General features: G+C 37.7%; 3 protein-coding genes across 5 annotated transcripts; 1 reads left to right on the forward strand and 2 right to left on the reverse strand.

The window, feature by feature from the left end:
- Positions 1 to 656: 656 nt before the first annotated feature.
- On the reverse strand, positions 657 to 6,794 carry LOC106091599 (uncharacterized). Its single transcript, XM_013258159.2, has 3 exons — positions 6,765 to 6,794; positions 3,727 to 4,830; positions 657 to 1,430 (listed from the first exon to the last, which is right to left on the reverse strand). Exons 2-3 carry the CDS (start codon positions 4,826 to 4,828, stop codon positions 838 to 840), a joined length of 1,695 nt encoding a protein of 564 aa, XP_013113613.2. The 5' UTR covers positions 4,829 to 4,830; positions 6,765 to 6,794; the 3' UTR covers positions 657 to 837.
- A 1,792-nt stretch (positions 6,795 to 8,586) lies between these two features.
- On the reverse strand, positions 8,587 to 10,221 carry LOC106091602 (uncharacterized). Of its 3 annotated transcripts, none has more exons than XM_059361751.1 (3): positions 10,154 to 10,221; positions 9,251 to 9,332; positions 8,587 to 8,863 (listed from the first exon to the last, which is right to left on the reverse strand). In XM_059361751.1, the coding sequence occupies exons 1-3, from the start codon at positions 10,162 to 10,164 to the stop codon at positions 8,591 to 8,593; spliced, it is 366 nt and encodes a 121-aa protein (XP_059217734.1). In that variant the 5' UTR covers positions 10,165 to 10,221; the 3' UTR covers positions 8,587 to 8,590. The 3 variants fall into 3 exon arrangements, with proteins under 3 accessions (XP_059217734.1, XP_013113617.2, XP_013113618.2); XM_013258163.2 differs by lacking the exon at positions 10,154 to 10,221 and adding an exon at positions 9,720 to 10,099; XM_013258164.2 differs by lacking the exon at positions 10,154 to 10,221 and adding an exon at positions 9,955 to 10,098.
- Positions 10,222 to 10,436: 215 nt separating this feature from the next.
- LOC106091600 (DNA repair protein RAD50) lies at positions 10,437 to 23,904 on the forward strand. Its single transcript, XM_013258160.2, has 8 exons — positions 10,437 to 10,739; positions 10,851 to 11,418; positions 17,643 to 17,856; positions 17,926 to 19,177; positions 19,251 to 19,786; positions 19,850 to 20,110; positions 20,184 to 20,286; positions 22,689 to 23,904. Exons 1-8 carry the CDS (start codon positions 10,671 to 10,673, stop codon positions 23,625 to 23,627), a joined length of 3,942 nt encoding a protein of 1,313 aa, XP_013113614.2. The 5' UTR covers positions 10,437 to 10,670; the 3' UTR covers positions 23,628 to 23,904.
- Positions 23,905 to 23,910: the final 6 nt, after the last annotated feature.

Below are 23,910 nucleotides of genomic sequence, written 5' to 3' on the forward strand. Positions count from 1 at the left end.
ATCTGACTTCAACTGTTGGCAAATTAAATGTAACTAATAATGTGTCTTTGCTATAGTGGTACCTGTTTAAAATCGTTATAGCAATCATGGAGTTCATGTCTTGGCTAAATAAATTTTTCACCATGACAAAATTTTTAAATTTGTTAACGGTTTTTTGTAAAAAAAAATTAAAAATGGAAATAAATTTATTAAGATATAAATTATACAATTAAAAAAAATTAAATTGTTGTTGTTGTGTTGTTTGTTCGTTTCTCAAAAACGGCGAACTTTTCATGAAAAATGCCAGATATCGGAGATATATGATGTTGAAAGTAGAAAACCAATAAAAAAAACAAGTAAAAAGGCATATATCAGCTATATCCAAATCTGGAACGATCTAGGCCGTATTCAACATGGACGTCGTGTAGCTTAACACAACTCGCTATACCAAATTTCAGCGAAATCGGACAATAAGTGGGCCTTTTATTGGCACAAGACCTTAAATCTAGAGATCGGTCTATATGGCAGCTATATGTAAATCTAGCCCACCCTTACTTGTTTTGACTAAATTCGAATGTCTTTTTGAAGAATAATACCACTGTGAATTTGATGTACTTCATTCTTATTATTTGATTAGTAATAAAAAAAAACTTTTTCTTCCGAAGTATAAATTAAAATTCATTAAAATTTTAAATTGTATTTGTTTTTTCGAGTTCTGGGAACCATTACTTGCTATGTTACAAACTACAATACATTTCTTACAAAGGTTTAATACCTATGGCCATAGGCTTCTTTCATATTCCCCTTTTTTCTAATGCACTTTGGAAGCTTTAGAATATTTCTTCACCTGTTACTCGATCACAACTGACTCTTATATGGATCAATATTTTCACACTCCATTAAATGTTTCATGAAATTATAAAATCCAAATATATTGTTGGAGCAATTGTTACACTGAAATATTCGCAATTTGGAAGCACATAAGCTTTTGTTAAAGTGTTCTTGCATTTCATTAAAAGTTTCGAAAGCCTTAAAACAAATTTCGCAGAAGTACAGGCATATCACCACATCGTCATCTGCGTTAGAAACTGCAGTGCTTGTTTGTTGGTTATGTCCTAATTTGTTTATATTCGTTTGATGGGCTTTTTTGCCACTTAATTTCCCAGAAACTGATTTGCCGGGCATTGGAGACCTTACATTTGCTTTGCTTGTCGTTTTGAGAGTTATTTTTTTATTACTCTTTGGTTTATTTAAAGGTTTATCTTTAACCATAGCCATCTCAAGGAGATTTTGGTACGCATTTTTGTTGTTGGTGAGTGATGTAACTTCTGCCACACATAAATTTTGCTTCACTGATTCTTGAGGCTTCGGCCTTTTTAAGTAATTTTTGTCCACATTACTGCTATCTTTATTTGGTGTGACTGGTTTCTTATGTGAATTTTGAAGGTTGGCTGAAAAAAAAAGTATCTCTTTTATATAAAAATCAATTTGTGTTTGTTTGTGTGTTCCTTATAGACTCAGAAAAGACTGAACCGATTTTCTTGATGGTGCATAATGATCCCGTGGTGAAAATAAGGTACTACATTGTTTGATATCTGAAGGGGGAGTGGACCCTCCCCCTTTTCCTAATTTTCAGAAACGCCAGATCTCGGAGATGGGTTGTGCGATTTAAGCAAAAGTTTGTGTGCTATCTTATATTAACCTACAAACAAAAATTTGGTATCCAAATTTCGCATGGGGTACATAGGGGGGGCGCCCACCCCCAAAACCTAGCAAATATAAATATATATACACCAATCACGACAAAATAGAACTCAAACGAAAAGTATTGAAGATTAGAAAACGTATCTGATATTCAATTGCCGGACCAAGTATTTGGGGGACCCCCCCAGCCCCCAAAACAACCCTAAATCGGACATATTTACCGACCATGGCAATATGCGACTCAAATGAAGGGTATTTGATAATCTGATATCTAAATTTACTGACCATGGCAATATGGAGCTTAAATAAAAGGTATTTGAATGCAGAACACGAATCTGATATCCAGATGAGAGACCAAGTGTTTGGGGGGCCGCCCATCCCCGAGAACATTACCCAAAGAAGACAAATTTACGACCAAAGCAATATGGGGCTCAAATGAAAGGTCTTTGGAAGTAAAGCACGAATCTGATATCAATGTTCGGGAAGAGTGTCAATGGGGCCACCCCACCCCCATAACACCACCCAAATAGGAAGTATTTGCTGACTATTGCAATATGAGGCTCAAACAAGAGGTATTTTAAAGTAGAACACGAATCTGATATATATTTTCAAAGCCAAGTCACTGAGTGGCCGACCCATCCCCCAAAACACACCCCAAACCGGTCATCTTTGCCGACTATGGAAAAATGGAGCTCAAATGAAGGGTATTTGGGAGTAGACCATGAATCTGACTTCAACATTCGGGACCAATAGTCTAGGGGACGTCCCACCACCATACCAACCCCCAAGTAGGACGTATTTGCTCACCAAAACAATTTGAGTTTTCAAGACTGTGGAGTTTGATGTTCATAGTTTTAAGAGCCCATACCCTCAAACCGGACATATTTGCTGCCTTCTGTATTAAGAGATTTAAATGAACGTTATGTAAGATTAGAAAACGATTATGATATCCAATTTTGAAGCCAATGGCAATATGGGGTTCAAATATATGAGAATAGAGCACGTTCCTGTTAATTTCAAGGCTTAGTGATTGGGGGACCACTCCACTCCCAAAAAGCACCCCTAAATCGGGCATATTTACGGACCATATCAATGTGGGGATTAAATGAAAGGTATTGGGGGGGGGGGGCAGAACAAGAATTGATACCCACTTTCGGGACCAATTTTCGGGGGTCTACCTCTTTCCCAAAATACCCCACAAACAGCTATTGGGGGCTCAAATAAAGGTATTTGGGAGTAGAATACGAATTTGATATCCAAATGTAGGACCATGTTTTTAGGGAATCAGCACGTGGTGTTATTTTATGACTTCCAACAACTGTGCCGGTTAAAATCAGTCTATAACCTGATATAGCTGAAATTTTGCACGTAGTGTTCCGTTATGACTTCCAACAAGTGTGCCAAGAACGGTCCGATCTCCCGATTTGATTTCTTGAGGCCTTACAAGCCGCAATTTTTGTCCGATTTGGCTAAAATTTTACATATATTGTTTTGTTATGACTTCCAATAACTGTGCCAAGTACGGTACAAATCGGTCTATAACCTGATATAGCTCCCATATAAACCGATCTTCCAATTTGATTTCTTGAGCCCCTGGAAGCTGCAATTTTTGTCCGATTAGGCTGAAAATTTTCATGTAATGTTCTTTTATGAATTCCAATAACTGTGCCAAGCGTGGTATAAATCGGACTATAACCTGTATAGCTCCCATATAAACCGATCTCCAGATTTGACTTCTTGAGCCCATACAAGCCGTAATTTTTGTCCGACTTGGCTGAAATTTTGCATGTAGTGTTTTGTTATAACTCCCACAACCGTGCCAAGTATGGCCAAAATCAGTCTATAACCTAATATAGCTCCCATGTAAACCAGTATTATCCTTGTTCGGTTCATAGAAGCTTTAAGTTTTGGTAGTCTGACAGAACTACAACTTAATTTATTTTGTATAAATTTTTTACAGAATCCATGGTGGTGGGTCGCCAAGATTCGGCCCGGCCGAACTTAGCACGCTTTTACTGGTTATATAATAGATAAGTAACTTACCAGGATCCCTTGAGACACATTTTATTTTATATTTGGGAATTTCACCTTCAAGTTTTCTCCTTTTGCTTGCTTTTAGGTCTTGTACAAAATCCGAGTTTTTCTTTAATGTTTCCCGTGGTACTTCTACAAACTCCAACGGCTCATCAATAATAATGATATCAGTATTGGGGTTATAATTTAAATCAAATTGATATAAAGCATCTTCGATATTGGTATTCGTATTGTTGCAATCGTATACACGAATCACTATCTCATTGTCCTTACATGGGTAAGATTGTATGGTTACAGGTCTATTGGCAAGATTTATGGTTTTTTTGATAGCTCGCGATGTTGTTTGCTCTCCGCAACAACTGCTTTTTGAGGCAGCCAAATCATCATTACTCGTCAACTGACACGACGTAAGATTTTCCAGTATTGCCAAAAATTTATCATAGATCGATGGTTTTAAACGATTCTTACACATTTTCAAAATAGTTTTGTCATCCACCATATATTGTGGAGTGTAATTATAATATTTCTCTTGGAAGAGTTCATTGCGGACATTTTGTTCGTACTCTATGAGTTCGCTCCAAAAATACGAATAAATTTGATATTTGGGTACATTAAAAATTTCCCTATAATGTTCAGCCTGTTGGAATATTTTCTTTGAAAACCTGTTTCCTCTGCTGTTCCATAGAGAGCGTTTTGTCCATTCAATAAGCAATTGATGTAAAGCCTCTCGATCAGTTTGTCGTGTTATGCCAATTTGGCCATCTGTGGACTTAGTGGTGTATGGGACACGAGAACTATTTTGCTGTCTACTGCATGCATTTGAAGAATCTCTTCCGCCAGGGTACTCGTATGGTTGTAAGGGAGTCACATGAATTTTCGCAGCATTGCTAGCCTTATGATCGCTTTTATTACTTGGGTATTTTTTTCGTTTCTCTTTTTTGTTGAGGAATGTTGAGAGTTTTTCTTTATTCTGATTTTTTAATTGTATATCCAGCGGCGCTGTTACATTCGGTACCTTCTTCGCATCATCATCAACATTAACTATTTCGGATATAGTAACATTTCTAAACTGGATGACCTGCATCCGAGGACATTTTTGAATGTCTTCCATCGCTTACGTTTGTATGTACCAAAAGTTTTTGATTGTCGGTTATAAACAAAAATAAAATAAACATAGCTGTAATGTTTTACAAACAACTTTGATAAGCGATTTGAAATGACTGATATAAGAAGTAATGAAATGAAATACAAGCAGATCCTTTATTAATATAGGTTAGCCGTCACAAAGTGTTACCAATAAAACTCGACCTCAAATTAAATGGTTTTTACAAACTTATGATTGAACCAAGGCGGATTTAAAAAGGTGGTCTCACGCGAACAGCTATTAACAGCCGGTCAGGTTTGACAGTATTAAGATGAGATTTTTTTGCATTTTCTTTGTTGTTATCTTTCTTCTCGCATTGTCTCTGCTCATTTACGCACACGTATCTTGACAAAACGTCGACCAGCTTGATGACAAGATGGCGTATTGAACCGTATGTTTTGTAGTTGTTATACAAATGAGACCACCTTTAATTGTTTCGCCATGTGCTTTTCTCAAAACTTTAACAATCATTACGCATAAAAAAATCAGCTTTTGCTCAAATTTTTAAGTTATGTCATACGAAAATAACATACAGGTGTTAGAGCAAAAATGATGAGTCGTATATTAACTGACAATTTTGACAAACATTTTTAAATACACGTGAATACAAAGTGACATGCCATAAGACATCTACATGCCGTGTAATAGCGCCTTAACTTTGACGTCAGGCTGGTTGAAAACTATTGAAGAGTGGTCATCGACGGTCCCAGCTGCCATACTATTACTTGAGAAGGAATAGTACAGCTGGCCGTTCGTAGGGTCAAATTCTCCTACATGCGCATGGTTAAGTAAACTCGATTGTTTTTGAATTTTACGAAATGCTTTCAGAGATTCACCACGTCACATGTCCTTTGTTCTAACTAAGAAAAGTCTATCTTTTTTCTGCCTCTTGAAACTCATAAGGCTTTACCTTAGGCTCATGCAGATGTACCACATAGAACTTGGTAACACTTCGTGTCAGCTAGCATGTAGGGTACACGAAGGTGACAATAAGCAAGACCAATATGGTAGAAAATCCTACACTGTAAAGGAAACCACACTAATTTTGATGCAATATGATACACAAAAATGTTTTGACCACCGGAACATAAATACAAAATCCGTTTTAGGGACTCATCAAGGGTTTCTTTTTACATATGTTTTCTCATATTCGTAATCTATTTACTAATACCCATACCCTTTGGCCTAAGTTGGAGGGTTTAAGTTCCAAGAATCCATAGGTCCTTCCTTGATATAATTTTAAATTTTTCGCTAGCATGTCTTCCGTGTATCTTATTTCATATCCCACTTTATTGTTTTCGAGATAAACGCACTTGATGTTTGCAAATGGCATTGTAATAGGGCATATTTACTCCTCAATAACTCGAAAACTGAATACCACGATACATAAAATATTTTTGGAGATTATGAAAGAGCATCTTGGGGTCTTGACATCACGACAACCGATTTTAACTCAAAAAAACCAGAAAATGGCGTATGGAACAAGATAGCATTAAGCCAACGATATGCGTAATTTTCTTGTCAATACGTATGATTTGATACCGATATTGCTTAGGATGGGGTCATCTCTCCACTGGAAGGGATTTTTGTGCTCTGGAGGCGCCCACTCCACATGCATTTGTCCTAAACACGGACTTTAGATACATATTCATGGGATCAAAAGCAAAAGTTAGTGCTGCTCCTTATAAAGTGCAGTTTTACCATACGACCTAATGTACAACATTTTCATGTATGTGTGCTGCAGGAAGATTTAATTCTAATAAGACAAATCAAAACAGAGGTCTTCAGAATTTTGTATATAAAAAAACACAACTTTTCACATTTTACTAAATATATGGATAGGTCTATTAATCTAACACATTTAAGGATTATTACACAAATTATTTACGGATAAATATCTTACCCAAACTGAAACAACGAAGATCAGGATCAGATGTTGTTGATCGAATGCATACAGTGATGCCAGAAGGAAGGTTTTTCAAAAAACCCTGTACAACAAATTGCTTTTATTATTGTGCCTGTTTTATTTTAATGTTCTACTAGGATGCACTTGTAAGGTGAGTTGATGCGAACAGCTGAGTGCTTTTTATTTTTGTTTTGATTTTGCAATAAATCTAAATGTAAAATTTTATTATTCTACACACAAAGCCTAGTACTGACTTTGGCTTTTCGGCCGAAAAACTGTCAAAAGGCAATATAAAAAAATGGTGACGAAGAAAATGCAAACACATTCCATAGAAGTTGTATTGAGTTCTTTAAGCAAAATATTAGCGACATGTCGACATACAAATTTAACTTCAATTAATGGCCAATATAATTAAATTCTCACGAAATGAGCACTTGTCAACTCTGTTTCAATGATTTTGTCTTTGTTGTGTGTTGTTGTTTGACTTTTGTTGGCGTTCTGTCACAAAATAGAGTCCGTTTGGATTTCGCAATTTTCGCTGCGAATGAAGTCAGTACTAGGCTTAGCAAAAAAATAGTGTTACAATGGTGAAAATATAACTTTAAAATACATTTGAACAATATATATATTGTAAAACTATTTTTATTTCTAAAACCACTTTGACATTTGCATTTACGACATTTGCAAATCAAGGTTATTTCGTTAGGGGCATATTTTTGTTTTGTGCTAATAACGCTACCTCTTAATTGTACCGTCATGATCAAGGTAGAATTAATAAGGTGGTCTCAGGCGAATAGCTAAAAACAGCCGGCCAGTTTGACAGTATTAACATTCCGGAACGGCACAGCTGTGAGCACAACACAGACTGGAACTTTAAGGCCCGATCTGTGCGGTGTTCTTCGAGAAGCTACCGGGCGAGTCCACAGGTTGCTGATAGTGAAATGCCCAATACGTAATAGCTGGAACGGCAGTCGTGGACAATCAGCGGTATCGAGCGCAGTCGCTGCGCAACAAGTCGTTTTCTAAGGATTGGTACTCCATTCGGCTTTTTACGTGAACAACTGTCAAATACCATATAAAAAACGTATACGCTAAAAATAAATGCCGCTTTAAGGTTAATGGCTTAAAAGGAGCACTTAAAAATAATTAATCCTTGTGTAATATGAAAGTAAGATTGAGTTAGTATCAAAATGTTCATGTAATTATGTTAAAAAAAATTATGATATTTTGTTGAAGTTTTTCGTAACAATTCCGAAAGCTGAACAGAATACTCTGATTAATGTAAAATAAACGCGATCGCCAAACTTCAAATTGTAATTGTTAGTCTCAAGCTGTGGCAGAGCTAAAAAGGTGTCCCAAGCGAACAGCTGTTAACAGGATTGACAGTATTACAACGTCAGTTTTTTTGCATTCTCTTTGGGGTTATCTTCTTTCCCGCATATTCTCTGCTCATGTACGCACACGTATACACACACGGACACAAATTTCTTTGTGTGTGCTGGCAGAACGACGATCAGCTTGTTGACAAGATGGAGGATTGCATCATATGATTTGTGGTCGTTGTTTGAGCTTGCTTACCAATAGGAGCTAGACGAGGATCGCAACCTCCACATTTAGACACGCGGCTACAACAACAATAACGCATTTCAGAACAATCGGACAAGAATTGGTTCTATAGAGGCTCGATAAGTAGGTTCTATAAAGGCTTCATTTGTTGTCGCAAACGACTCAATTTTAGGTGTTACAAACAGTATGGCAATGTTAATATACCCCATTCTATGATGGAGGGTATAATAGTTTAAAATTAAACATATTTTTAAGAATTATATTTTTCTCTTTTTATTTGTATTATCAAATTGTGATATTGATTTGAACCATTTTTGAGTTTTTTCATTCATATTGTTAGAAATTTCAGATTGCATGAATTTCTCCCACTGGTCTTTGAGATCACTCTCTTGCGCAATAATATTGGTGATGTTATTCATGCTAAAACATCTTTCCATTATTGGAAATACATTCGAAATGGATGGGTACTGTTGGCAATAGTACAAAACCAATAACTTTCGATAAAGTTGTAAAACATCTGGTTTAATAGCCTGCAAAGAAGAATATAAGTAATAGAACATTAGTTAATTTAAGTACAGGAATGCTTTAGTCCAATCCGAAAGATCCGAAGCTGACCGGAGTGGGAGCTCCGATACAAGTTCCTAATTTAAAATCACATAAGATGAGTAAAAAACTATTTCTATATACAGGGTTGCTTACTCGAAGCTAACACTGGTATACATATTTAACCAGAAATTACAGCATATATATTTTATTGACAGCTCGTTTATATTGTTTACAGGCCAGCAGAAATGTTAAACCCAAAGAGCAAATTCCACATATTTTTGCCCTTTTAATAAATAAACAAGTATTTTCACAAAAATAAAAATTTGGTCGTTTGAAATGACAACTCTTCGTAAATAAAAAGCAGTACTTACGTAATCTTTTCCGAAAACTTTCAAGAATGCTACACGTAAATATATCTCACTGAATTCTGGCAAATCTTCGTCTTGGGTATATCTGTAAAATGTTTATGTTTCAATTCTCTAAATATATTTCAATAAGACAAAAAAGCAATATGATGACAAATATATTTTTAGTAAAAAACAAATGTTTGTATGTATGAAAAAGTAAAATTAACCATTCAACACTACGATTTATTATAATTTTCAAATGATATTATAGAAAACGTGATTTATTTTTGTGTGGTAAAATATGCAAAACAAAAATGGAAAATGACTTGAAAGCTAAAAAAAAGTATTTTAGAGACCAATACCTATGTATTTTTGATATTAAAAAAGCTTGACAAATATTTTATAATCTAATATTTAAAGAACTTAAATATTAATATTTTATTTGGCAGCAAAGTATATCTATCAGTGAGAATGTCCCCTATGGTTTTCTAACCTGTACATACTGAACACGACCCACAACAAATTTTTTAAATGAACAAATTTAGGAATTGCCATCTTATAACAGGCTGGCAACTCTATAAAATAAAATGAAGAAGCTCAATTTGATTTGTTCGGTTTTTTTCTATCCCTTTGTCATCTATGAAAAACCGCAGCCGGGCCAAAAACACAACTTATGACCGGACTAAACTAGTTTGCGCACTTCTATCTTTTTTCACAATTGTACTAACTTGATCATATCTTCATAATAATTTATAATAGGATCGTAAAACAAGGAAAACATTGAATGGTAATGTACAGCTCAATATTTTTTAATCAATATTCCACAATGTATATGGCTAACAAACCAAAATAAACAAAACTGATAGAGCTGCCGGATATATAAGCTATTTGAAATACAAACACATGAATACTTAAATGTTAACGTACAACGTTTCCATCGTAATTTAATAGGGTATTGACATGATAAAATGTATTATTTAAGAGCCATATTCGACATGAACTGGTAAGAGTTTCTGGTTAATTGTGTTAACTAAAGAACAGAAACACAAATGACAGTCAATAAACAAAAATGGAAAAACAGCATTTCTGTACATTTATACGCATAAAGTACGTAGTACGTCATTTTTTATGAAGCTCACCACAAGCAAAAAATACAACACACCTACAATGTTACCAGATGTTGGATATTGCATGCAATCAAAGCATTTACGATAAAATACATCTCTGTTTTTGAGTTGCCGGCCGTGAAACGACGCACAAACAACAACTTTGCAATTTGGATGGCCATTGGCTGCTTCTAATTGATTTTGATAATATATATTCCGTGTTTTTAGTGACTGTTTGCAAAAAACGAACTCGCCATTACAACAACAAGGCATTCATTTGCGAAAAATAAAATATTTACCATCGTTTATGTCGTTTGTTTTAAACACACCAAACAAGTATGTCTACAATTGAACGTCTATCTATTCAGGGCATAAGAAGTTTTGGCGGAAATGCTGGAGATAATCAGGTATGTATACAGTATACATACAACACGCATAATATTTATGATGCATGATGCAAATGGGCCGCAAGCTGTGAAGACTAACTACAACTAATAATTTTTTATTTTTCATGGCAGATGATAAGTTTCACCTCACCGGTTACCTTAATATTGGGTGAAAATGGTTGTGGTAAAACTACCGTCATCGAGTGCCTGAAGTATGCACTCACCGGCGAATGCCCACCCGGCAGTGACCGTGGCAAGAATTTTGTTCATGACCCGAAAATCTTCAATTTAACTGATGTTTTGGGTCAAATCAAATTGGAAGTGCGCAATGTTCAGGGTGCTCGTTTGTCCATTTGTCGTTCCATGAAATTGGGCATGCGACGTGGTAAAATTACCTTTGAGACACTAGATGCTACTTTGAATTACTTAAATGATGATGGGGATGGCAAAAAGGCAATTGATTCCATATCAAAACGTTGTGCCGATGTGGATTTAGTTATGTCCCAGTTCATGGGTGTCTCAAAGGCCATTATTAACAATGTGCTGCTTTGCCACCAGGAAGACTCTAGTTGGCCCTTGGATGAACCCAAAAAGTTGAAGGAGAAATTCGATGCAATTTTTGGAATTTCGGAGTATAATAAAGCTTTGGAACGAATTATTAAGATGCGTAAAGAGGAAATGGACATACTCAAAATCAAAGGTAGGTGCATAAGTGTGTTTCGCTAATTTTTACTTTTTATGTGTTAAGTAAACAGATCGAGAGAATTGCCCAACGAATAATTTCTAAATGAATTTGTTGATGACCGTAGACACCGCAACTACTACTCACCCCCCTTATTTTGAACATTAAAATTTGTTGTTTTATTGTCGCAACAAGTATGGGCATTATGTAGTTATCAAAGTCGATTTGTCTTTTTTGCTACGAATGATAAGGGACTCTTAAAAATTCAATATGCTAATATATGAGAAGTCTGAAATCATGGTGCCATGGGTAAGGGTAATTAAAAAAAACCAAATTTTCCCATTTAGGGATATTTCTCTCATATCAATGAGTGCTGTCCGATACAAATTTAAGCTCAATTATAAGGGATCTGCTTTTTATTGCCGATTCCGGACATTATGCAGTAGAGTGATATCACCTAGTAGAGAAGTTGTTGTGGTAGTAGCCACTTAATTGCATGTGGAGGTGCGATCCTCGCCAATGTCCAATATGTGGCCAAGCTCTTTTCGATCCATATGACCGATCGCCGAGTGAATGTGATGACAATTTTAAGGCGGTCCTTAAATGGTCATAATAATAAAATGGTCCTCGCTTTGTCATATCGATCATCATAGGCACTCAATGTTTAAGCATTAGCCGGTCCACCGGCCTCTCACTGAGACTCTGCTGATGGTCCGCGTTATCTGTAGACGTGCCCGGTAGTTCTCAGCTGACCTGAGCATGATAACGATAAACACCTCATACATAGATCGGAGCTCAAAGTTCCAGCCTGTGTGGTGCTTATAATTGTTCTGTGCCATGTAGCAGAGATTTTAATAAGGCTGATTACCTAAGGTTAACACCTAAAAAGTTTTGCCAGCACTTGGAGGGTTTAATGACCACCGAACCTTCTTCCTAATGTTCTCGCCAGGATTTGTGTCCAGGCTTTCAACGAAAAAAGGTGGATATGCTAAAAAATAGTAACCGCGTTAAAATGCTTTTGATAATCTCGTCGTGATTTCGAAAGAATGGAAGGTTAAACCAACGAACAAGACAGAAACACTGGGAACCAGACGGATCAGAGAGGATCACTTACTAGTGAGAGCTATAACCATAACAGGATATTTGAACAATTCACTATTTTTCTCATAAAGTCAATATGTGAGACGTGAAATAGGGATGCTATATTATCTTGTTGATCGATTAGCACTATATTTGACACCGATATTGGGAGTCATAGCAGAAGTCGTGCAAAATGCCAGCCAATTTGGCTAATAATTGCGCCCCCTATGGGCTTAAGAAGTCAAATCCAGAGATCGGTTTATATGGGAGCTATATTAGATAATTGACCGGTTTGAACCAAATTTATTATATATGATATATATGCTATTGGAGCTATATCAAGTTATAGCCCGATTCCGACCATAAATTAATTGAATGCTGTCATAGTAGAAGTCATTGGGTAATATTTCAGTGCATTCGGATAAGAATTGTGCCTTGTAGGAGCTCAAAAAGAATTATCACAGGAGATCGGTTTATATGGGAGCTGTATCAGGCTATAGATCGGTTCAGACCATATTAGACACGAATGTCATGGGAGAAATCTTTGTACATTTCAGCTAAATTGGATAAGAATTTCGCCCTCTAGAGGCCTAAGAAATCCACTTTTATTTAAATTTTCTGAAAGAACAGCAGATCTTATATTTTTCTATCTTTCGACTAAAAGCCAATCGGTATGTGTTGAAAGCCGGTGTTTTAGTTATCTTCCAGTCTCAAGAGGTTCTCCACAGGGGTCTGTATTGGGTCCACTCCTCTTTTCCTTATATAGTAATGACCTTCCTGGACAGTTGCGGAACTGTGGTATTCATATGTATGCCGACGACGTAAAGATGTATATGAGCTCTTCGCCGGAGAGGCTGATCGATGGCGTAATAATTGCAAATTTTGCCCATGAACATTCCACTAAGGAACAGGGGCAAACTTCTCACATATCAATGAGTGCAGTCCGTGCAGTCCGATTCAACTTTAAGCTCAATGATAAGGGGCCTCCTTTTTAAAGTCGAGTCCGAACGGAGTGCCGCAGTGCGACACCTCTTTGGAGAGAAGTTTTACATGGCAGAGTACCTCACAAATGTTGCCAGCATTAGGAGGGAAAAACCACCGCTGAAAATTTTTTCTGATGGTCTCGCCAGGATTCGAACCCAGGCGTTCAGCGTCATAGGCGCTACGGTGGTCTCCTTCGCCTTCTATGGCGTACTTCGCCTTAATAGCGACTTGAATAGAATAAACACATGGGCAAACGCCACGGACTACTTTTAAATCCAACAAAGTCAAAGTACCTTGTGATTCGTAGGAACCGAGTGACAATGCCGCCATATCTTGATGTGGCAATCAATTGCTGGAGCCCCAATTGAGATTGTTTCATCTGCCAGAAACCTTGTGTTGGGGTTTGATGATAGACTTTCATGGAAGAATTATGTCAGTACGACATTGGGCAGGACCTATGGCGTTTTACGAAACTTATATATGAGTCGACAGTACACCCCTTTGTCCATAAGAATGCTTTGGGCTATGATATTTATTCTGCCGAAACTACTATACTCTTGCGAGGTTTTTTACAGTTACGGACCGATATGGCCCATTTACTATCCCAATCGACCTACACTGGTAAGAAGTATTTGTGCAAAATTTCGAAACTTATCGGATCGACTTAAAATGTTATGACGATCAAGACTATATATATGGGGTCTTGACGAATATGTTACAAACTGAAAGATGAAATTAGTAAACCCCATTCTATGGTGGAGGGTATAAATAAATTCAAGGGATTTATACATTCATTGATTGTTAAAGTGTTAGTCATATTATTAGGTAAAATGATTTCTACTTTATTATCTTCACGATTAATAACATGATAATTGTTGATTTTATGACCCCCCTTTAGTCTCCAACAAGTCCTTAGCAGTATATTTGCAAGATTTGTATAGTGGTCATTCATGTGTCAGCTAGGTTGCGATTTTTGACAAGTACGGCAAATAATGTATGAGACACATTTTCACAATCGGCGTGATACCAAATATTGCACGTGCGACGGATCAAACACTTGCTAACAGTAGTATCTTTACCACATACATCACAAGGATATGCCATTTCAAGGAAAAAAATAATCTTTGCGGCACACTCAATAAATTTTTTGAGGTTAGATTCAGTTGCCCAGAACTAACCACCAACCACCAATCCACAATGACAGTGTTAAGGGCTTATGTATTATGGATTGCATCTCCACTGCAGTTGCTTTGCCAGGAGATAAAACCTTGATATAAAAATTAGTATAACGTTGGAAATTTTTGTAAAAAGCAGTCAATATCGGTGTTTAGAACTTTCAGCTACTAAGTAAATTGTAAAAAAAGTATACAATTCAATAAAGAAATCGAAATTTTTATTACAAATTTGCCCGTTGGCAACGCAACTGAAGTTGGGGGTCCGTTCTTTAATCGACATCTTAGGCTCTGTTTATTTCCGACAGTAACGATACTGTTGAACTATCTTTAAATTAAGAATAAAATGTTTATTCATGGTATTTCACAACTTCAATTCAATTTTTTGTGGTGGTTTAATTATTTGTCTACACATTTTCTTGTTGCGGGACTGCCAATATTAACGGCATCAATTGACAAAAGTTGTCAGACAACCACTCAACTGATCCATGATCGACTCATTAGATTTACAAAGCTATTGACACAAAGTATAACGCATTCAATCGACCAGTTTTTTTATGCGTAAATATTCCTTATGGATTCAAAAGTTATATTTATTGGGTTGCCCAAAAAGTAATTGCGGAGTTTTCATATAGTCGGCGTTGACAAATTTTTTTACAGCTTGTGACTCTGTAATTGCATTCTTTCTTCTATCAGTTATCAGCTGTTACTTTTAGCTGCTTTAGAAAAAAAGTGTAAAAAAAAGTATATTTGATTAAAGTTCATTCTAAGTTTTATTAAAAATGCTTTACTTTCTTTTAAAGAATCCGCAATTACTTTTTGGGCAACCATATATCATTAAATATGTGGAAGTTTCTAAATTTCAGAGCCCATCCACTTTTGGTCGTTATGACCACATTTTGGATTGACTTTTGCTCTGAGTCGTTAAAAATACAATTTGCAAGCTGCTCGAATGTAGTCTGCCGTTATTTTGGCCTATCCATGCTGTCATTAATCACACGGCAAGCGATGCGTATATCACCGGAATGACCGGATGAAACCTTCATCGGCAAAGGCTGCCACCTCAGTGTACAAAAAGAAAAGTCCATTAGATTGAGATCTGACGAATAGACCAAACGAAGCACGGAAGATGATTATTCAGCCATTCTTGGTTTACAGGTGCTCTATATAACGGTGCCGAGACTTATTAGTGCGTGCATAGTCTACGACCGAAATGTATCCGTTTCCACGGCTCCAAAGCAGTTTCAGGACATGTTTTTCCGATTATAAGTTGCATTTACTTTGACCAATATGACTTGATTTGAGTTAAGCTTCAAAGGGCTCATGTCTACCGTGGTACCACAGTTCATGGTTCATACGACGCCTATACTCTCCTTCAATGCAAACTGGTCCATAAATTTTACGAAGAATTCTTTCAAACACTCCAAGCGGCAGTCCTCGTCTGCTTTCGCAAGTACCCATATCTCCTGTATAGTGTAATCTTCGTTTGTTTAGAGGTAGCCCTGTTTCTAAACTGCTTGCTTAAATCCAAAGTATCTTTTGTGTGATCCAGTATTATTCTTCTCTTTATTTCAAAACTGGTGTCATTCGTTTCGGTTACAGCGGTGACGAGGTAGATAAAGTTGCTATCTCAAAGTTGTGATTCCCAACGTTCTCCATTTTTATTCCCACCATCGAAGGATGGGGGTATATTCGTTGTGTCATTCCGTTTGCAACACATTGAAATATCCATTTTCGACCCTATAATGTATATATATTCTTCATATGCAGGTTAAGTTCGAAGATAGGCTAAATCGGACTATATTTTGATATAGCCTCCATATAGATCGATCCGCCGATTTAGGGTCTTAGGCCTATAAAAGCCACATTTATTATCCGATTTTGCTGAAATTTGGAACAGTGAGTTGCTTTAGGCTCCTCGACATCTTTCTGCAATTTGACCCAGATCGATCCAGATTTGGATATAGCTGCCATATAGACCAATCTCTCGATTTAAGGTTTTGGGCCCATAAAAGGCGCATTTATTGCCCGATTTCGCCAAAATTTGGACAGTGAGTTCTGTTAGGCTCTTCGACATCCTTCTGCAATTTGGCCCAGATCGGTCCAGATTTGAATAAAGCTGCCTTATAGGCCGATCTCTCGTTGTAAGGTTTTGGGACCATAAAAAGCTCATTTATTGTACGATTTTGCCAAAATTTGGAACAGTGGGTTGTATTAGGCCCTTCCATATCCTTCTGCAATTTGGCCCAGATCGGTTCAGATTTGAATATAGCTGCCATATAGATCGATTTCTTTTCTTTTTCATCTATTGTCCGATTTGGGACAGTAACTTATGTTTGGCCCAGGTCGGTCCAGATTTAGATATAGCTGCCATATAGACCTATCTCTCGATTTAAAGTTTTGGCCCCATAAAAGGGTTATTTATAATAAACTGTATTATCTGTGAAAATTTCATGAAAACCGGTTCACCTTTTGTTAATAACATCTGTGAAAATTTCATGAAAACCGGTTTAGCCGTTTTTGAGTCTACTCGGAACAAACAAAGCGCAGCACAATTTTTATATAATAAAAGATATCAAGTACATAGGAAAAAAAATTTAAAATCGGTTTCAATCACTAAATTAATTGATCTAATTAATTAATTAACGAAAATGATCATGTTATGAACAGTTTTAAAAAAATTTCCCAATTAAAAAATTGCATACTCAATTAAAAAAATTATTAAAACATTTCTATTTCCAATTAATTGATACAATAAATACATGATGGAATTTTTCAATTAATTTTTTTAATTGATACAATTGAAAAAATTATTAAAATGGTTGGCGCCGCGTCCTGTCTTCAACTAGTCGAAACAATTTTTCAATTGAATTGCAAATTTTATACTGATTTTTGAAATGTCATAGATCAGGCAATAATCAGTAGTTCAAAACCAATTGCAAAAAGGCACAATCCCATACTTGATGCGATACACATACTAAAATATTTATTACCATTTAATTTCAGAGGCCGATTTACGTTTGGAGCAGCATCTTAAAGTTGAAATGGAAGACAAAACTATGAGTTTACAAAAATGCCAAGAGAAGGCCAAATCCATAGAGGAACAGTGTAAGCAATGCGAGGAGGAAATGGCTCCCATTGAAGAACGCCTACAGCAAATTCATAAAATTGAAGCTGAAGTGGGAAAATATCAGGCGCAGAAGGTTGAATTGCAAACCAAGTAAGTATTGCTGTGGCCAAGGTCATTAGCAGTTACTTTTAAAACGATTTTCTCTCTCTCTTCTTTTAGGCAGAAAAATTGTCAAGATCAAATGAATAATTTGAAAAAGAAAATTAAAACCATGTTTGAAGGCACTCTGGAAGAGCTGGACTCTGAAATTGGCAATTTCGGTCAGAAAATGACAGAAAAACGTACTGAACGTCGTGAAATGGAGGGAAAACTCAACTCCGTTAAAAAGGAAGAGAAGAGTTTGCAGAATCGCCACAATGATGTTGATAAGAAACGTGTCGTTGCCATACAGCAAAAGCAAAAAGAAGACGATGCTAAGAAGAAACGAGCTGATAAGTTAAAAGCAATAGGTCAACAAATGAATATTACCATACCTGAAGACTTGGGTGATACCACAGAAGAGGTTGCAAAAATTTTGGAAGAGATTAAGGGAGTACTGGCCACAGAACAGGGCAAAATCAATGAAACTATTAGCCAGCACGATGCCGAGGACCAGGAAATTCAAACTAAAATCGATCAATTGCGTGTTGAAGTAGCCAAATTGCAAGAATCCGTTGGAAACTTGACCAAGCAAAAGAAAGCCTATGAGAAAGAGTCCGAGCAAACTGAAAAGAAAATTTTAGAGATTGAGAAGTCCACGCAACAACTGAAAGTTGTTTCGGCCAAATTGAAGGAGACTGAGGATTGCTACGAAGAGACTTCATCGAAATTCAATCAGGAAGAGCTGCGCGAAAATATTAAAAAAGACAAAGAAGCCATCAAGAAGTTGGACGCCGATTTTCGTTCAGTCGATGAACGCTTGACATTTTTGAATTCGATTTCAAAACTTGTGGCCGAGTTAAATTTAAAGGAACAAGAGTTGGAGAATCGCGAGCAAGAGGTTAGAAAAGTCAAAAGTAAGCACAGTGGTAATTTCCGCAAAATCTTCGAGGAGGGCAAAGTTGTTGAGAGCAATTTCCAACGTCACGTGAAGGTTACCTATGAGAAATCTCGCCGTCATATTAAGGAACTCAATAATAAGATTAATGGTCTAAAATTGAAGGAGCAACGTTTCGAAATTAAACGCAAAACTCTAAAGGACGAATTGCAAAAGGCCGAAAAGGAATTGGAGGATTGCAAGGAGACCATCTTTGAGAAATGTCGTTCCACACCATACGAAGAGCTGCTGACCAGATCCAAGACATTGCTCAGCAAACATCAATTGGAACTTGGCGCTCAAAAGTCAGCTGAGGCGTTCTACAAGCAGTATTTGCAAAAGATTGAGGATGAACCATACTGTCCTTTGTGTCAAAAGGATATGACAACTAGTGAGGTAAGTTAAAGGCGTATAAAAAAAGCAATTGGCGAATTTTTTAAATTTGTTTCCTTGTTCTTGTTCCTCTTAGGCTTCAGGCTTAACTTCCGAATTGAATGACAAGATTGTAGATCTTCCACAAAACATCGACAGACTTGAAAAACTCATCAAAGAAGAGCAAAAGAAACATGACGCCCTATTGCAACTGAAACCGGTCATTGACAAAGTTGCCAAACTGGAGCAAGATATTCCAAAAAGGAAGGAGGATATGAAAAAATTGCAAGATGACTTGGCAGAATGCAGCAAAGAAATCGAATGCATCCAAGCTCAATTAGCCGATCCAACAGCAAATATGGATCTGGCCAACTCCATGATGGGCGATATGTCTCTTCTCGATGAGGCCATTAAACAGGTTACAAAATCCAAGGATGACATAGCAAAGTTGAAAAATAAATTTCCTAAAGAGAAGGATTCTGAAAATGAGAATACCTCAATCGATGAGGTGCAAGCTCAGAAAACTGCTATTTCAACGGAATTGGAAGAAAAGCGTAAAACACTCGAACAAAATCAACAGTACTATGAGAAGAACATGGATGCTTTGAATAAATTAAGGGATTTGAAAAATACGTAAGTATGCTTGCAATAAGGGACGTTGTTGCATTGTACATGACTGCACTTCCTCTTCTACAGTCTAAAGGACCAACAGGTTAAATTACAAGAAGGAATACAGAATCTACCTCAACTACAAGAACGTCAAACTGAACTCAGCCAATTATTGGTGGCCCTTGTTACCGAGATGCAGGACAATCAGGGCAAAGTTGGTCCTATTAAATCGCAACTAAGTGCGACCATCAAGGAAAAAAGTCAACAGAAGGATTCGAACCGTGTTAAAGTCAACCAAATGCTTATGAAATTGGATACATTCAAGCGCATGGATCAGGATGTACAAAGGTCTGTTTTAGATTTTAGAATAGAACATTTTCCAAAATTATTTACCAAAAAATGGCTCATTCCTCCCATCCAGACTACATGCGGAAGTTTTGGACTATGAAAAATTAACTTTGGATCACAAACTGAAAACTTTTGAGGAATCATTGAAAATCAGCAAGGAGGAATTGCAAAAATTGGTAAGTTTCGTTGGCGTATACCCTTACACAGTATTTGTGGATGGACGTTGAGTGACGACTAGACCTATACATAAAAGCTGTTATGCATAGGTGTAAGGCGGTTGTTGTGGCCGCAGATTTGCATAGGGAAAACGTTATCGGCTAGCATTGGTCCTGGGTTGATCCCGGTACATATACCAGAGCACAGTTGGGCTTAGGTTAGGATAGGTAAGGTTGAACGATGGCGGATATGGCACAAAAACTCAAAACCCTCTCGACATAGGTTCCGCCTCGCCAGTCACCTCTGGACCCTACTGAAGTTCAGAATGACAATAGTGCAGGGGGGTGTCGGGCAGCTCCAGCTCTTGCTTGAATACTAAGTGCCAATAGTTATCATGTCCCCGCGGCGATTGGAACTTGCTCATTTAGAGGAGATTGAGAAGGATCGCTACCTCCATAGGCAAATATGTGGTTACAACAGCAACAATGGGATCGAATGTGTGAAGGGACCTTAGTGGTGAAAAGAGATGTTCATCCAGAAGGCTCCACGAAAGCGGAACATAATCATACGCCTTCTTCCCATCAGCGCGGTAAAAGCGATGTGACATCGCAGTGGCCGGTCAGTTCTTCCACCAATAGCCCCAGAACAATCGACGACCTCGTTCTCTACAGAGCCTTCGACTCTCTGCAATCCATAGCGCCAAGCCCCTACAAGTCGCCGAATTCGTCGTAATACCAAACAGACAGCACAAAGGGGGTTTCACTATCGCCGTAGCACTCGCAGACATCAGCTACCAATCATTCGAGACGCTCCTTGCAGCTCCCGATAAGCCTGCGCCTTCAGCGCCTTCTGATTTTTCACCTATTATTATGAAAGTGTTCCAGGGCCGGCACTCCTGACCCAGAATCACATCTACGGCTCTGAGGACACTGCACTCGTCCAGAAGTATATGTGACACCCTAACTTCTAGGAACTCTATAAATACGTCTGCACCAGTGTCGCATTTCAGCTTTAACCCATCTGTGTAAACAGAGGGAACCGAGAAGGGCGATACGACCCCAGCCCAAAGTTCCATCTCCAGCAGGATAACTTGCAGATCGCCATTGAAGAAAGATAGGTTCGGCTCTTGGTCCATCGCGTATCCTATGCCACACAGTCGCTGCGCAGAGCATACGAATACCCAAAATCTGATAAGATCAATGTTCCTAGCAGCTCCTTTAGCCTAATGGCAGTACTATTGCCGCGCATTACACACAAGGACTTGTTGTTTCCACACAATATAAGTGGAGGCAGCGATACTCGTCAAGCTCCATAAGTCAGTTATCTTGCTTCGATCCATAGAAACGATCGCTGCGGGCATATGAAAACCATTGATTATTCGCAAATTTAAATTTGGCCATGAACATTTCATTAAGGAACAGGGGACACTTCTCTTATATCAATGAGTGCAGTCCAATTAAAGTTTAAGCTCAATGATAAGGGGCCTCCTTTTTCGTGCCGAGTCCGAACGGCGTGTGGAGAAGTTTTTAAATGGCAGGATACCTCACAAATGAACCCAGCATTTGTAAGGGGATAACCACCAATGAAAAAATTTCTTATATCCACCTATAGGAGCCTCTTGGCCACATGATCTCAGTGACCATTAGTTATTAAGAGGCGCCAAAAACTCGCATTGTCATATCGAGCACCATAGACACTCAGTATTTGAGCAATAGAAGTTCCTTATCATTGAGGTAAAAACTTGAGGCCGCACTCATTGATATGAGATCGTGAGTTTTTTTATATGTGAAAAAATCGAGAATGATTTAAGGGTTGTTCAAATGGCCGCCCCGATGGACGTATATTTATCCCGTGCCGGGATAACTATGAACACCACACGGCCTGTCTGTTTGGTGTTCACTGCTGCAACGAGACACTTAGCTGCATCCACGGGTTGCGAATAGTGGAATGCTTCATGCGGAGTGGCTGCAATTGCTGTCGCGGACAATCAGCATTATCGAGCGGAGTCTCTGAGAGGCCGGGAGGCACCGGCTCTTACATAAATACTGAGTGCCTATGATGCTCGATATGGCAAGGCAATTTGTTGGTGCCCGAGTCCTTTGGACCGGAACGAGCTTGCTCACATATAGGAACTCGACGAGGATCGCCTCCTTTACATGTAGGCATGTGGATACAACAACTTAGGACCCCCCAAAGTTCGATCCCCGGTATAAGCCTGGTCTGTCGCTACTGTAGTATCAAAATTAACTAAAATTTTCCAAGTGAGTCTTTATAGAAAAAAATCTGTTACCTAACCTAACCTAAGATTTGTTCAAGCCTATCAGACGTTCTTACGTTCTATCCAAGATGTACTACGGCACTCATAATCTCCCAAGTAAAAATTAAATTTGTATAAAAAGTTTTTGTTTTTGCTTCTTAACAGGCCGATAACATTGCTGAGATGACAACTAAGGTGGAGGGTATAAAACAAGAGTTAGCCAACCAAGAATCTGCTGATCGTGATCTGAAAGACAATCGTGATTTGAAAATTTTACAACAAAAATCCGAAGACTTGAAAGTAAAATACGATGCATTAATCGAAGAATTGGGCAAATTAGATTTCTCCAATGTATCGAAGGAGAAGAAAGAATTAACCTCCAAGCGCGATAAAATTACCGTACGGAAAGGAGAACTGCTGGGACAGAGTGGCGAAGTTAAGCATCAAATACGCAAACTGGAAAAGGAATTGGCTTCACCCAAGTATCGTAACTCGCTGATGAACTACCGGCGCATTTACTACGAGGTAGAAGTAACCCGCAAAATGGTGAATGATTTAGGCCAACATCGTGTGGCACTTGAATGGGCTCTAATGCAATTCCACACTGAGAAAATGCGCGAAATTAACCGTTTGATACGCGAATATTGGCGTCTCATCTATCGCGGCAATGATATCGATTACATACAAATTCAAACGGAGGAAGGCAAAGATGCTTCATCTTTGGATAAACGTCGTAATTACAACTATCGCGTCATACAATCGAAAAATAATTCAGAAATCGAGATGCGTGGACGCTGCAGTGCCGGTCAACGGGTATTGGCTTCTCTTATCATACGCATGGCCCTGGCCGAAACCTTCAGTAGCAATTGTGGTGTTCTAGCCTTGGATGAGCCCACCACCAATTTGGATCGTAACAATATATTATCGCTGTGCGATGCACTCAATCGTATTGTGGAGGAGAGGCAAACACAATCCAACTTCATGTTAATTATCATTACCCACGATGAAGCATTCATTTCGACTTTGGGTAAGGTTAAAAGCTATAATCGTGTATTCCGCAATGATGAATGTAAATCCGTTATACGTCGTGTAAAAGTTGCCTAAGTGATGTATAAGGCTCAAGAGTGAAACGGTCGGCTGTATTTTTATACATCGTGCATATAACAACAAACAGGAAAAAAAGGAACAGCAAAACTATGTTGATACCCTAATTGCAGAGTATGCCATTTCGAAGGCTTCTGCCTCATATGGAAATCTATATTTTCGATCTTTAAGATAGACTCAAATGAACATCGTACTTTTCACACAATATAACATCAAAAAATACCTTCTAACTTATTGCTTATAAAAGCTTTAAAATATGGATTCCCATTACAAATGCATGCTA

This window comes from Stomoxys calcitrans, chromosome 1 (assembly GCF_963082655.1).
Source record: "Stomoxys calcitrans chromosome 1, idStoCalc2.1, whole genome shotgun sequence".
Lineage (NCBI taxonomy): Eukaryota > Metazoa > Arthropoda > Insecta > Diptera > Muscidae > Stomoxys > Stomoxys calcitrans.

What these genes read in the sequence shown, in the direction of transcription:
- LOC106091602 (XM_013258163.2), bottom strand. Translation starts at nt 9,781, where the DNA reads ATGGCAATTCCTAAATTTGTTCATTTAAAAAATTTGTTGTGGGTCGTG. An exon ending in GTCGTGTTCAGTATGTACAG is followed by an intron (nt 9,333 to 9,719) that starts GTTAGAAAACCA and finishes AACATTTTACAG; the next exon opens with ATATACCCAAGACGAAGATT. An exon ending in AAGTTTTCGGAAAAGATTAC is followed by an intron (nt 8,864 to 9,250) that starts GTAAGTACTGCT and finishes TCTTCTTTGCAG; the next exon opens with GCTATTAAACCAGATGTTTT.
- LOC106091600 (XM_013258160.2), top strand. Translation starts at nt 10,671, where the DNA reads ATGTCTACAATTGAACGTCTATCTATTCAGGGCATAAGAAGTTTTGGC. An exon ending in GAAATGCTGGAGATAATCAG is followed by an intron (nt 10,740 to 10,850) that starts GTATGTATACAG and finishes TTTTCATGGCAG; the next exon opens with ATGATAAGTTTCACCTCACC. An exon ending in TTAAGGGATTTGAAAAATAC is followed by an intron (nt 19,787 to 19,849) that starts GTAAGTATGCTT and finishes CCTCTTCTACAG; the next exon opens with TCTAAAGGACCAACAGGTTA.
- LOC106091599 (XM_013258159.2), bottom strand. Translation starts at nt 4,828, where the DNA reads ATGGAAGACATTCAAAAATGTCCTCGGATGCAGGTCATCCAGTTTAGA. An exon ending in ATGTGTCTCAAGGGATCCTG is followed by an intron (nt 1,431 to 3,726) that starts GTAAGTTACTTA and finishes TTTTTTTTTCAG; the next exon opens with CCAACCTTCAAAATTCACAT.